The sequence below is a fragment of the Aedes aegypti genome, chromosome 2, assembly GCF_002204515.2.
Source record: "Aedes aegypti strain LVP_AGWG chromosome 2, AaegL5.0 Primary Assembly, whole genome shotgun sequence".
NCBI classification, from domain to species: domain Eukaryota; kingdom Metazoa; phylum Arthropoda; class Insecta; order Diptera; family Culicidae; genus Aedes; species Aedes aegypti.
In genome coordinates, this window is record NC_035108.1 from 290,470,647 (window position 1) to 290,483,680 (window position 13,034).

At 37.8% G+C, this 13,034-nt stretch overlaps 1 protein-coding gene across 1 annotated transcript in view; it reads right to left on the reverse strand.

Annotated features, from left to right (window-relative positions):
- Positions 1-391: 391 nt before the first annotated feature.
- The window catches only part of LOC5565350 (neurogenic protein big brain), a 72,927-nt gene continuing 60,284 nt past the window's right edge, over positions 392-13,034 (reverse strand). The window contains exons 4-6 of the mRNA XM_001649697.2: positions 11,470-11,677; positions 1,972-2,735; positions 392-1,887 (exon numbers count right to left, since the gene is read on the reverse strand). Of these exons, the coding sequence (XP_001649747.1) occupies positions 1,476-1,887; positions 1,972-2,735; positions 11,470-11,677 (1,384 nt within the window). The 3' untranslated portion in view covers positions 392-1,475. The remainder of the gene's footprint in view (positions 1,888-1,971; positions 2,736-11,469; positions 11,678-13,034) is intronic.

Here is a 13,034-nt window from a genome sequence, read left to right on the forward strand (position 1 = left end):
AAGAGATAAAACTAACCGCACGGCCACGAAGACCACGAAGCTCAACTATAGTATATTAAATTTAAAGGCAAAAAAAAAATTGTCATTGTGAAAACTCATATTTTTTTAAACATATCCAACTGAAGATTGTAGGTGGGGAAAATGGATCACCCCCAGTGGGACATAATGGTTGTTTTCAATGCAATAAGGAAGGAAAAGTGTCATCAATTAAATCTACAATATTGCATAATTTTCAAAAAAATGATTCTTTATTATAGATCCTTTCGTATTCCCCTACGCTTACAGACATATATTGAGATATATACAGTTTGATGACGATACAACAATCTAAATTCAGTTTCTAATTCCTAAACATGACAACGTGATAAGTTTACCTAGCTAACTAGTTTTGTTTTTTTTTATTCAAATGTCCGAAATGATAAATTAAAGACAAACAGACACAAATCTTTGCAGGCAGTTTCACTTTGAAGAAATGTATACAGGTTATGATGGTGTTTGTCTGCAGGAAAATTTTTCGACTGAAGCTGGATTGAGTATTGATTTACAAATAATTGTCATGATACCGGTGTCGATCGAAATAATTGATCGTTTTCATAAACTATGTCTATCTAGGGTTACTCTAGAAACATTTTTTATATATACATTTGTACTAAGTTTCTAACGCGTTTACAAATTTCTAATAGATTGGAGAATTCTAAAGGAGAATATATAGCGCTAGTAGGTGATCTTCTAGCTTCACTTGAATGGTAATATCTGTCGCCTGTCTGTCGCTGTCGCCTGTATTATGTGTCATTGAATCGCAGATTCATAGTTTTCATTTGATTTGAAAGTGATTTATTGTTGTTCTAGAGATATTCTACATGTTTTGTGGTTCAACAAACCATGGTTCATCATAAGGCAACGATCCATATTTCCAAATCAGTTTTTATGTTCCAAATCAAATACATATGAGTGCAGTGACAATTTTTCGCGAACTGCTTTCGGAACTACCGAAAACGATTAGGTATAAATTGCTTCCTTATGAATGTCGTGAATCACACGGCGACTGATATTCCTGTGGCATGTTTTGGAATCGAACTTTATATGAACGGTTTTTATATTACTTTTGCTAACTGAAACCATTGGATGTCCAAAAAGTATCAACAACTGTTTCCTAAGATGTATACATAAATGTTCTATACTCAAAAGTGGGTTTCATCAGTCTTTAAATATCAGTATTTCGTTTCCTGACGTTAAACCAAGATTTAAATTTTCCAGGTCGTGTTTCGTTACTTGGTAGAAGACATAAAGAGTTAATAGTAGGAAATTATATAAAAAAAAGAATAGCAATAAATAAAATCTCTCGTAAAAACCACTGTCTAATTCAAAACCCGGACTATCTAACCGTAGTAAAAATCTGACCTTAACTTACAAACAAGAAAACCACACATTTTTACATATTTCTAAATTCTGGCACTAGGGTTCTCCGGGGTAGTTCAGTTCTGCCGCACGGCGTGGGCCATTGGGTAGCCCCCTGGATGGGCTTGCAGCTGAGGTGGTGGCGGTGGGAGGTTGGTGTTCTGTATACTAGATGGCGTTCGGTTGCCCATGGTCTGTTGCTGTTGTTGTTGTTGCTGCTGCTGCTGCGAAGAAGTCGATGCTTTGCGTTCTGATTGCATTTGGGCCATCCCCACTGGACCTGGTCCGTAGTTTGGCAGCATCATTTGGCCGTTGTAGTTGCTGCTGCTATTGCTGGCGTTGCGGGTTGGCGGAGTTATGGCAGGGCCTGGTCCATGGTATGACCCGTAGGAACTGTCATCCGATTGGGCTGACTGTACCCGGCGTTGGCCGTACATGGACTCTGGCCGAGTGGAGCGGGAGAACTTGGAGGACATGGAGTCGTCACGGCTAGAATTTTAGAGAAGTGACCTGTTAGTAGATACCGTTAATGTAGGGTTTCACTCGGTAAGGTAAATGTAACTCGAGGCTTACCTATTTTCACGAGGTTCCCGGTCAAATTTCAAGGCATCTGATGAGCAGTTGGGATTGTTGCGGGAGCCGTAGATTGGTTGGAAGCCTTGTGGTTCACCCGCTTGGGGATGGGGCTGTAGTTGTTGGGGCATTCGTTCCGGAGGTCCTTGCTGACGCATAGAGCTTCGAATGCCGTAGATGCTTTCTGATCGCTGTTGAAGTTGGTTCTGAACGTTCTGGTTCTGTAGATGTGAACTCTGTGGCTGGGTGACCCTCAACGGGTATAGGCTCTGGGCAGGAACTAGGGGTCCAGGGCGGATGCTCATGTCACGGTTCAGGGCAGTGTTGCTTTTGGTGTAGACTGACTGCGATCGGTTCAGGTTGGCACGGGTCAACGGAGGAGACTTACAGTACATAGATTTGGTGCCACCGTAGATCGATTCAACGCGATCAGTCTTCGAGGTTGGTTCGGCAGTGTAGATGCTTTGGCAGAAGCGCTGTTGGCTAACGAGGGTTCCACTTGAAGGCCGATAAGTGTGGTACTTTCCCGATTGTTGAGGCTTGTCCATGTCCATATCGTAGTTGATATCCTCGTCGGAGTTTACGCTGGAATCGACGTCATCCTTCGATTTTTTGGACGTCTTCTTGGTGCTGAAGATGAACTCATGCAGCAATCCGGACACCATTCCTCCTATCAGTGGACCTACCCAGTAGACCCAGTGGTTGTCCCATTTATTCAGCACGAAAGATGGCCCTAGTGACCGCGCAGGATTCAGGTAAGGCATCTGAAATGGTGCAAAGAGAATAAAAATTGATTTGTTAATGTTACGGTTTTCTCATTTTTTGATCTTATCTACGATTCCGAACCCGTAAAATTAAAGAATGCGGGACCTAAATTCGAAATTGACCTGCATAGTTTTGAAGCAAACAGCTAGCGATTGCACCCCCATCCTCGCACCACGAGCCCCTTTTTGGTCCTTCTCAAGGAAGGTTGCTGTGCATTTGGTTTCATATCTCGACCCCTAGTGCGGGAGCAATGGTTTTTAAATGAAGAAACGGCGATGACAAAGACATTCGAAATAAAAAAAAAGTGGGACACCGAGCCGAACAAAACCATAATGTATATGTATAGGGATGTGTTTAAGGATGCACATGCACGGCGAAAGAAACAGGACCAACGGGGAAGTTTTTTGATTATGGTTTCGGGAAGAGAATTCTACCTGCGAATGGCACTGGCACAGCATTGTACGACAGGATAAAGAACGAAGGAGGAAATCCTTTTTCCAAAAACGTTTGTTATGGGGAGGTTTTTTGATAGCTGCAGATGTATATGAAATAAAATAAACACAAAAGCAGCTTGTTTTACAGCTGCATATAGATTATAGAATTTCATGCACTGTAGGCTATTTTGTATTATTTTGTTTAATTATTTTACGAAATTTACAATAGACATGAAATTTGGCATAATTGTTAAATTTCTGATTTTGATTTTCAAACAATTGAATTAAATTATCGATGCAATGTTAAACCACCACTATGGCTGAAGCAGTCCAAGTTGGTGAAAATTTTACTAATAAAATTGTTTTTGAATTACATTTTTCTAATAAATTAAAATATGTGTATTTATGTATATATGAAGAATCAGAATGCTCGTTCTATGAATGATAAAAAGGAAGAGCTGTTCAATTTTCTAATGGCTAATAATATATATAGCAGTTATTACTGCTACTTATTTGAAACCTGGATTTAAACTCAAAAGAGATCCAAACTTTTTTGTTTTGAAACATGTGGTGGAGTTGCTATCATTATTCATAGGCGTATAGAACATCACATTTTTCGTCATTTGAAACCAAAGTTTTTGAAACTTCGGGTGTTTCTGTTGAAACACAGCTTGGTAAATATATTTTCATAGCTGTCAGTTTGTCTTTTCAATGCTCTGGACAGCAAGTTAATTTGCTTCAAATTAACTTGCGGAAATTGACTTGCAATAAGCCAATGTTTTTTTTTTGTCATTGGTGACTTAATGCCAAACGTCGCTCATGGAATCACTCGCAAAGCAATTCTAACGGCAGATTTTTATTTGATGAGTGCTCTTCAGGATATCTCTCGATTCGATACCCTGATAACCCTACATGTTTTTCCTTTTCTAGAAACCCTTCTACGATTGATTTGATCTTAACCGACTCTAATCAGCTTTGTAGCCAATTAGTTACTCACACAGGTTTTGATTCTGATGATGTCCCTGTGACATTTCAAATATCCCATGAAGCGATTCTCAATTCTATCAGCACTTTCAAATATTTACGAGCTGACTGGAATACGTATGGTAGATTTTTGTTTTAAAGCTTGCCACATGCGTTCCTGAATTTTGTGAATTAAATTCTCAAGTCATTCAATCATTTTTGCAAGTGTCAGAAAACGTAAAGTAAAATTAAAATAGAGTTTTGAAGAAATAGAAAACTTATACAAACTTTCAAAGTCAAAATCGAGAAGTGATTATTGATAATTTTATCAATTTGACTGTCATCATCTGTAAATTTCCAAAATATTTAATACTTCATCAAAAATAAACGATAACGGATCTCAGTTTATGGCCACTCCACATAACAAAAGATCGCCTTAATCGATATTACCATCGATTGAATGCACCTGCAAATGCACACGATCACAACTGTCAATGGTCAATGGCATCCCAGGAACAACGCGATAATAAAGCTTTCCAAAATCCTTTTTCACCCTTATTCTGCGGCAGCAAGCAAGCAAGCAACTCGGTCACCGATCGATCGACGAAAACAACCTAAAACCAGCATCAGCAGTTCGAATCAGCTGGGTGGCCAGCAGCAAGGTAAAACGAAATACCAAAACGGCAGGTGTTTCTCGCAATTTTGGGCTTCACGTTACTCTTTCTTCTTGACGGCAGTCGTTGCGTTGCAAATATTCTGTCTTTCGACAAGATGGCCCTGAATAAATGCATTTCCTAGTCGAAAAAGTGGCTAATGAGTCAGAAACACCAACCGAAATTTTCAAAAAATTTGTGCAAAAATTTCGAATATATTTATTGTCAACAAAATTTGATTTTAAACCATCGATCAAGCTGACCGCCAGGCAGGAAATACAGTCGCCTCTCCACATCTCGATATCGAAGGGACAATCGAAATAGGGAGAGATCGAGACAAAGAACATTAATTTAATGAACACTAGATTGAAAATCACTCCGTTACTAGGAAAATAATAAACAAACAAACTTCTTTTCGAGTTTCCAAATTGTTCTGAATCGCTTAAATCTGGTCTAATAACCTTTGATAATGTTCATATCGACATATGGAAAGAAAATTGGGAACAAACAATCAACAGGAACACATCGAGATATGGAGATATCGAGATAAGGAGGATATTGAGATATGGAGAGAGAAATCGTATGCAGAATGAAGGGACCGAAGCAATCATCGACATAGAGAGAGATATCGAGATGTGGAGAGTCGACTGTAGAAAATTTTGTTGCAATGAAATTAAATGTTCTGTTTTGCTTCAAATTTCATTCGGAAAGATCACCTTAACGTCTAATGGATTTGGAGTGAAAATTAATCGTTTCAGATTTCATCGTAGCATCACAGTCTGCGATGGCGAAGCCCACAAAGATCTTCGCCGCCGACATACGAAAATCGATTCCCGCCAATCAATAGACCGTTATTAAGATCAATTTTCCTGGAACTGCAACGGGTCATTCTTATAAACTGTAGTACAGAGGTTCCCATGCTTTTTTTAAACCAGGACCTCATTGAAGTTCTACAGAAATTGATGTGTTTCAAATCAGTGTTTTCACAAATCAGCCGAAGATCTCAGAATGATTTAACAGATATATGGGGCATATTTATAGAGTTGTCTTAGATTCCAAGAAATACTGAAATACCTATGGGTACTCTGTAATTCCAAGAACCCTAAGATATATTGAAGACAATCTACGATTCCGGAAGAAATTATGGGGGACAGTGTTGAATTCCGATTGAAATCCATGATTTCAATGGCAAATCCTCTGGAATTTCGTGTAAGGTTTCCTAGGACTTCAATTGGAATTTTGTGATTCTTGTGGGAATTCATAGACCCTGAAAGCAATTCTGAGATTTCTATGAGTGGGAATTTTGAGATTTTGCAAGGATTCTGGAGGGATTTCTACAAATCACGCAGGAACTCTCAGGATTCCGATATGAATTCTGGGTTTTCGATAAAAGTTCTGGGTTTCTAGTAAGAAATTCGGGATTTATCGGAAACTACAGAAAGCGTGCAGGGTTTATGGAAGGTGTGAGAAATGTTTGGTGCGAATGCTGGGTTTCAATTGGTGAGTTCTGGAGTTGGAATCCTTGGATTCCTGTAAAAAATTTGAGATTTTGATGAGAGTTGAGAAATGTTGAGTTCTGGTTTTATGGGGAGTATTCTAAGATTTAGGGAAGATTGCTGGTGTTTTGGAGGATTCTTAGATTCCGGTAATATTTCAGATGTGGGAATTCTGGAGTTCCGAAGGTCATTATGGAACACTGGACAAAATCTTATGATTTCGGAGAGAATCCTGTCTTGAAATTTTGGAAGAAATGATGGGATTTGGAAAAAATCTTTCGATTTCCGAAATATAAGTATTTCGACGCTGCGATTTCCCGCGGAAAGAAAACCTTTACTGCCGACCGTGTTTACAAAACATGAAGGATTTCGCTGCGCATTCATCCACTCAATGTTCATCCGGTGAACATTCCTTCACTGGATGTTGGTGCTTCACTGGTTTCCATTAGGCATTTCACGGCGAATTTCTCTCTCTTTCGCTATTCAACAAAACTTGAAAACAATGGTGCCAGTACCTGTCAACTTTGACAGGTAGTGGCACAGTTGTTTTCAGATTTCCCGAAAGAGGGAAAGAGAGCGATTTTCTGATGACGTCACCGTGCAATGGGCAATAGGCCTATTCACATGACGTCTCAAATCAGCTGATCGGGAAGCACTTTGACAGTTCTTCTATGAAAATTAGAGGCCCGTGTTAGCACCGGTCCTCCACCGATGTAAACAAATGCATAGACGGACCTGTCACATGAAAAGGCCTATGGCCTCCTTCGCAATGGACCTTTGCACGAGTTCACTAATTTGACGTTTGAGCGGTGCCGAATTCACTGGTTTCTATGGTCACATAAATAAATAACACGGCAGCCGAGTGGTTAAAGCTCGCGGCTACAAAGCAAAGCCATGCTGAAGGTGTCTGAGTTCGAATCTCGGTCGGTCCTGGATCTTTTCGTAATGGAAATGTCCTTGACTTCCCTGGGCATAGAATATAATCGTACCTGCCACACGATATACGAATCCGAAAATGGAAACTTTGGCAAAGAAAGCTCTCGGTTAATAACTGTGGAAGTGCTCATAAGAACACTAAGCTGAGAAGCCGGCTCTGTCCCAGTTGGGACGTTAACTCCAAGAAGAAGAAGAAGAAGTTGGCAGGGGTGAGATTTGGCCTTATCAACCTTTTTGAACAGAGGGCTATCAAAAGACGATTTCCATGTAGCTTACAACAAAAACACGTTGAAGATAGTTTCTCCTTTTATTCAGTGGCTCACGGAATTGTTTACTCATATACTTGCGTATTTAAAAGACACTGACACGTTAAAGTGACAGATTACCCAAACAGGTCAAAATCATATCGGCCACAGTTCATATATATGTAGTTGACAATTTTGGAGGTCCCGTGTTTTTTGAATCGTAGGCTAAATCTCAGCAACAATGTTGTGAAACATTTTTGTTTTTTCGAACAAAAGTCAGCCAATGAAAAAAGGGGTGGTCCATTTATTACGTAAGGGTTTATGGGGGGAGGGGGGGTTCGAGATTTCTTACGCGCCATACAAGTTATTTTTGATTTTCATACAAAAAATCTTACAATGGGGGGAGGGGGGCCAAAAAACCGTCAAATTGTCTTACGTAATTAATGGACAGCCCCAAAGACTCTTCTAGAGAAATTGAAAAAAATTGCTGTTGTGGATTACAGTAAAACCTTGCCTACGATTATTTTGAAAATCCGCTGCATACTCTTCAAGAATAATATCGAGGATTTTTCATGAACTCAGAATTCAGAAATCCACGGAAATAAAATAATTTCTGCTAATCAGTTAAGCAAACGATTGCAAAAGTAAAGAGTATTTGTATAATACATCATAACTGAGCTATTTTTGTTGGAATCTGTGATAGTTCAGAATTAATATTCAAATGTTTAAATTGGATTAGTTTTTGGCATTTTTTAAACACTGACAAACAATCTGTTCTATTATTACTGTTTGATGAAGTTTCAAATTCACAAATCCACATGGACAAACTATGGTCTAAGAAAAAAGCTAATAATACATACATTGTTGAAGTAATAAGAACAATGAACAAGTTTTTAAATTTACTATTCCAACGTCCATTGAGCTATCATGAACGCTTTTTATTTGCGTTTTGTTCCGTCTAAATCCAACCGTATCGATAGTCGTGCGGTAACCGTTCTCGCTTGATAATCGTCAGATCCTCGGTTCGATTCTGGTCTGCTGCAAGTTTTTAACCGTGATATAGTAATTTTTACTGTCCACATTATTCCATGGTAAAATTGAATGCACAAAATATTCGATATAAATGAGAATTCATTCTGCACAAATCAAGTGCCGTTGTGTATATAATTTCATTTTCAACCGCTACGCTACCATTAAAATTACATCATACACTGAGAATATAACGTAGTTTTCATGATAAGCAAAACACTCGATGTAAAATGAAATTCACGTAAGTTTTGTAGTATTTTAATTTAAAAATACGTTATTCTTGTCAAACTACATCCAATGTGACAGAACATTTTTATGATCCGAACAATATTCAGTTCAATGTGAAGAAAAAATATGTCATTTGTGACCTAAATTTACGACATTTTACTTGCTTTAATATGTCGGGCACATATGACGTAAATTTCAATGTTTTTTTTTTCAAGAGTGTAGTAATGGTATACACTAAGAAAATCTAATATGACATGTAACGATTTTTTCTTGGCAAGAAAAATACTAAATATTAAAGAATGAAATGACGTAAATTTGATGGTATTTGAAATCAAAAATACATCATTCTTGTTATATTACGTCCAATGTGACAACATATTTTTATGATCCGAACAATATTGAATTCAATGTGACGGAAAATTACATCATTTGTAGCTTAATTTTACGTCATTTTGCTTGCTTCAAAGTATTGGGTATATATGACGTAAATCTCAGTGATTTAAAATATTGTTTTTTTAAAAAGACACTACACGTTAATGCTTCCAGTGGGCTGTTTGCCCTTTGAAGGAAGCACCACACTAGACAACGGACTAGCATGCAACGCCCAGTGGCACAGTCGGAAAACATTCCTCTCGAAAAGTTTTCGGCCTGAGGCGGGAATCGAACCCACACTCCTTAGCACGATGCGGCTAAATGCCTCGGTGACACTAACCGCACGGCTACGAAGCCGATATGATATGATATGATATGATCATATTAAAATCGCGGGAATCTGTAATAATGGTGTCCAATATTTCCTTTTCCTAGAAATGTGCCAAATACCTGACCAGTATTTTGTGAGAATTACGTACTATATTCAGTAATAATCTTGGCTAGGAATCTTTGACTGCTCAAGATTTTATAATAGATTCTATGTGAAATTCATTTTTTATAAATATGTTTGATCAAGCATGATAAGAATTAAGTTTTGTCTGTCAAATACTGTAGTAAAACATTGTCGGGTAATTGTTCTAAACCATAACATAACATAGATAATTTCTATTCTGAACCTCGAACAGATCGCTGCAAAATGTAGATAGAGTGCAACAATAGGTTGATACCCTATGGCTCTATGTCAGTACCAAACGTATAAGTTTAGGAGCAAAACACAGGTTTACTCAATTTTTAAATGTTTTTTGTCGATCTAAGCCAAAAAAACATTTTTCCGGTTTATGGGAATTTGTCACACCACCTGGTTTAAATTTTGGGTGTAGTTTGTTTTCCGTGTCCCTTCCGATATGTCAGATAGGAACAACCCCACTGTTAAAAAGTTCAACCCATGTGGCGTTTTTGTCGTATTCGTGAACGTCGTACATAATCAAATAAAATTGAAGTTCAAATATGATAAGCTGATATTCGAGTGGGAAAATTTGGCAAAGTAGTAGCAAGATCACTCTCTATCGTGTTATTTAATAAAATCAGGATTTTATGAAAAAAAATGAGACCATATTCTGATAGATATTCAAATTCCATGTAGAAATGTTCCGAAGTAAATGATAATCATTTTGGACCTTGCGCGATTTGTACCCGACAGAACTACACCACGCTGCTGTTGTGAACGAAAAGCGATATTTGTCCACCGGTTGTGTTCAAAATAGAACAACTTGATAGTTGAAGTGTTAAAGTTGGTAGAACGGGCCAGACATGAGCAGTCTTGGGATAGACCAAAAATATTTCAAAAACTCCAGAAGATACAATACGAAAGGCTGCACACCGGGTAAGCAAACCTGCCTTGCCATCTTTGATTGCCAGAAAGATATTAAAAGAATTTTATCAAATATTTTGTGGTTAAAATAGTAAATTAAACCAATTTTGGTATACAGTATACTGCCCATCTACACCTACTTGTCCCATGTTCTATGTAAACCTTATAAACCGCTGGACAAATATGCGTAGAACAGCAGTATAGGACTGCATTGATTTTTCATGGATAAAGCTCAATTTTGGTAAGCTAGATATCAGTCATGACATTTTTATAACACCTCAAACATCATTTGAATTTCCAAATATATTTTTGATTAACTTATCCAGCCAAGATTTCAAAAGTAATGAAAATTTGAGTAGGTTTAAATTGTTTACGAGAAATTTGAAATGATAAGCTGAAAATATGTAAATCCTAGGCATAAACTGTCTTTCACAAACTTGTTCAACACGTCTAAATGTCAACTTTGCTTAAGATAACATGAGGACATTCCTCCATATTTTTTTGATCATGTTAAATATTAAAATTTGTTAAATTATTCAGTAAAGCCAAGCCATTATGCTTTTGAAGTCATGATTGAGAAAAATCCCTCGAAAATATGTTGAAATTAAGTCTGAAACTGAAAATGTAATAAAAATCGGTCCATGAATAACTAAGATCCGTACAATTTCAACCAAATTATATCTGAAATGAAAGTTAAAGTCCTGTTTTGCATGTTTGGTGAATAATTTTAAATATCATGTAAACTTCAATGAACACGGAGTTTTATACAACATGCTGGAACATTTCTAAGAACGGTATCATATTCGGCTACCTCAAATTTACTGCAGACACATAATTTGATCCTTGAGACACAAAAAATGTTATTTTTGTTACGCTGTGTAATGCTGTCTTCTAATAGCTTTGCGGACCCTCAAAAAGTCATCACGGCTAAAGTTCCACGGACCACCATTTGGGAAACCCTGTTATAATAGAGGTAAGAAGAGAAGAAAGGCGGAGAATCCTTACCGAGACGAAACTGCATGCACTGTAGGCCGCCCCGATGGCAATCGCCGACGAGCCAAAGTACTTTTTGTACGAATTGGTCGAGATCAGGTAGGATAGGACCACGACGAAGGTCAGGATGAACTCGACACCGAAGCGTTCCCAGGCGGCCAGCGCAGAGGTGTGCGACACGGCTGCCTGCAGGTTGCCCTGATAGCCGGGGACCGTCACTCTGAAAATGGGAAGAAAACGAAGAAGTTAGCGTTAGGGTTTTTTTTTCGTTTAGCTGAATATGAGGAACAGTAAAACCCCCTGAGATGAGAAATATGTGAAAAGGATAATTATTAGGGTTTGAGGTGAGGTGGACCCAAGTGGTCGGTGCGCAATGATGGCGTGAAGGTACCTTACAGTTAACAGATAGATGCTAAATGGTTATGCAAAAGCGGCGCGGCCTTTGGAAGGTTCGTTTTTGCGGTTTTTGTACTTGTTTGACAATAGGAAGTCTTTCCGTTCCAACACAAAGAAAGTGTGGGAAACGATCTTTATGGAACGATTATTAGTTTTGCATAAGTTATATGAGGTCTACAGAGAATAGGTTTCGAAACCTCACTTCGTTAAAATGAGTGACCGCAATAATGGTCCTACTTTGATTGGCCACCACAGCTGGCTAAAGAGGGTGAAAATTGCTTGTCACTACACAGGAAACAAGTGTGTTCAATATTACATCATATGGGATTGAGGTTTGTCCTCACTAATTCCAATACTAGTTTGCAGGAGGGTAGTGATTTGCATATGTCATAATGATACTTATTGGCACTAGGCATAGCTGCTGTGTCCGAGAGCCAGTCAATGGTTGGAATAATCCAATAAATAGATCGGAAATTGGGTGCGATGATGGGTCAGCTTTTTTATTCATTATATTCGAATAAAAAGAAACTAATGAGCTATTGTGAAAGATATTTTACTACAGTGTATTGAACGAGGGGAACATTCACCCCTGTTTACTGCATTAATCGATTAATTCTTGTTTTTTATGCTCAGTGTTTTATCCCTGGTTAGCTAGAGATGTTTGATCATTCTGAATCCTATATTGTTCATAGTTTTGGATTATATACATTTCTTCCTAAAATTGTAACTAACGGTGTTTTCTAGGACCTTTAATCAAATTCCAAAAAAGCACATCTCCACGGATTCCTCCAAAATTTACTCCAGAATTTACTCTTAAAGGAACTCCTCCACGGATTTGTCCAGCAATTCTTCTGAGAATATTTCCAGAAAATTCCCCACAAATTTCAAAGATTTTTAGATTACTTTACGTATTCCTAATTGTAATGTTCAAGATTTCATCATTTAGTGAACGATTTTGACGATTTCATTTAAAAATAACTTCTAACCACATTGAGGGTTTAGAGAGAAAACAAAATTGTTTCATTTGAAGTGAAAAAGTAGTAATTTATATCAACAATGCGATAAAAACTTCTTGGCAATTGCTATCGAAAGTGCCTAATTGCTTGGTCAATAGATAAAAATCAAAACACATCATAACACCAACGACGATAGAAACACATCGTTCGTATCCATGGTTCTCC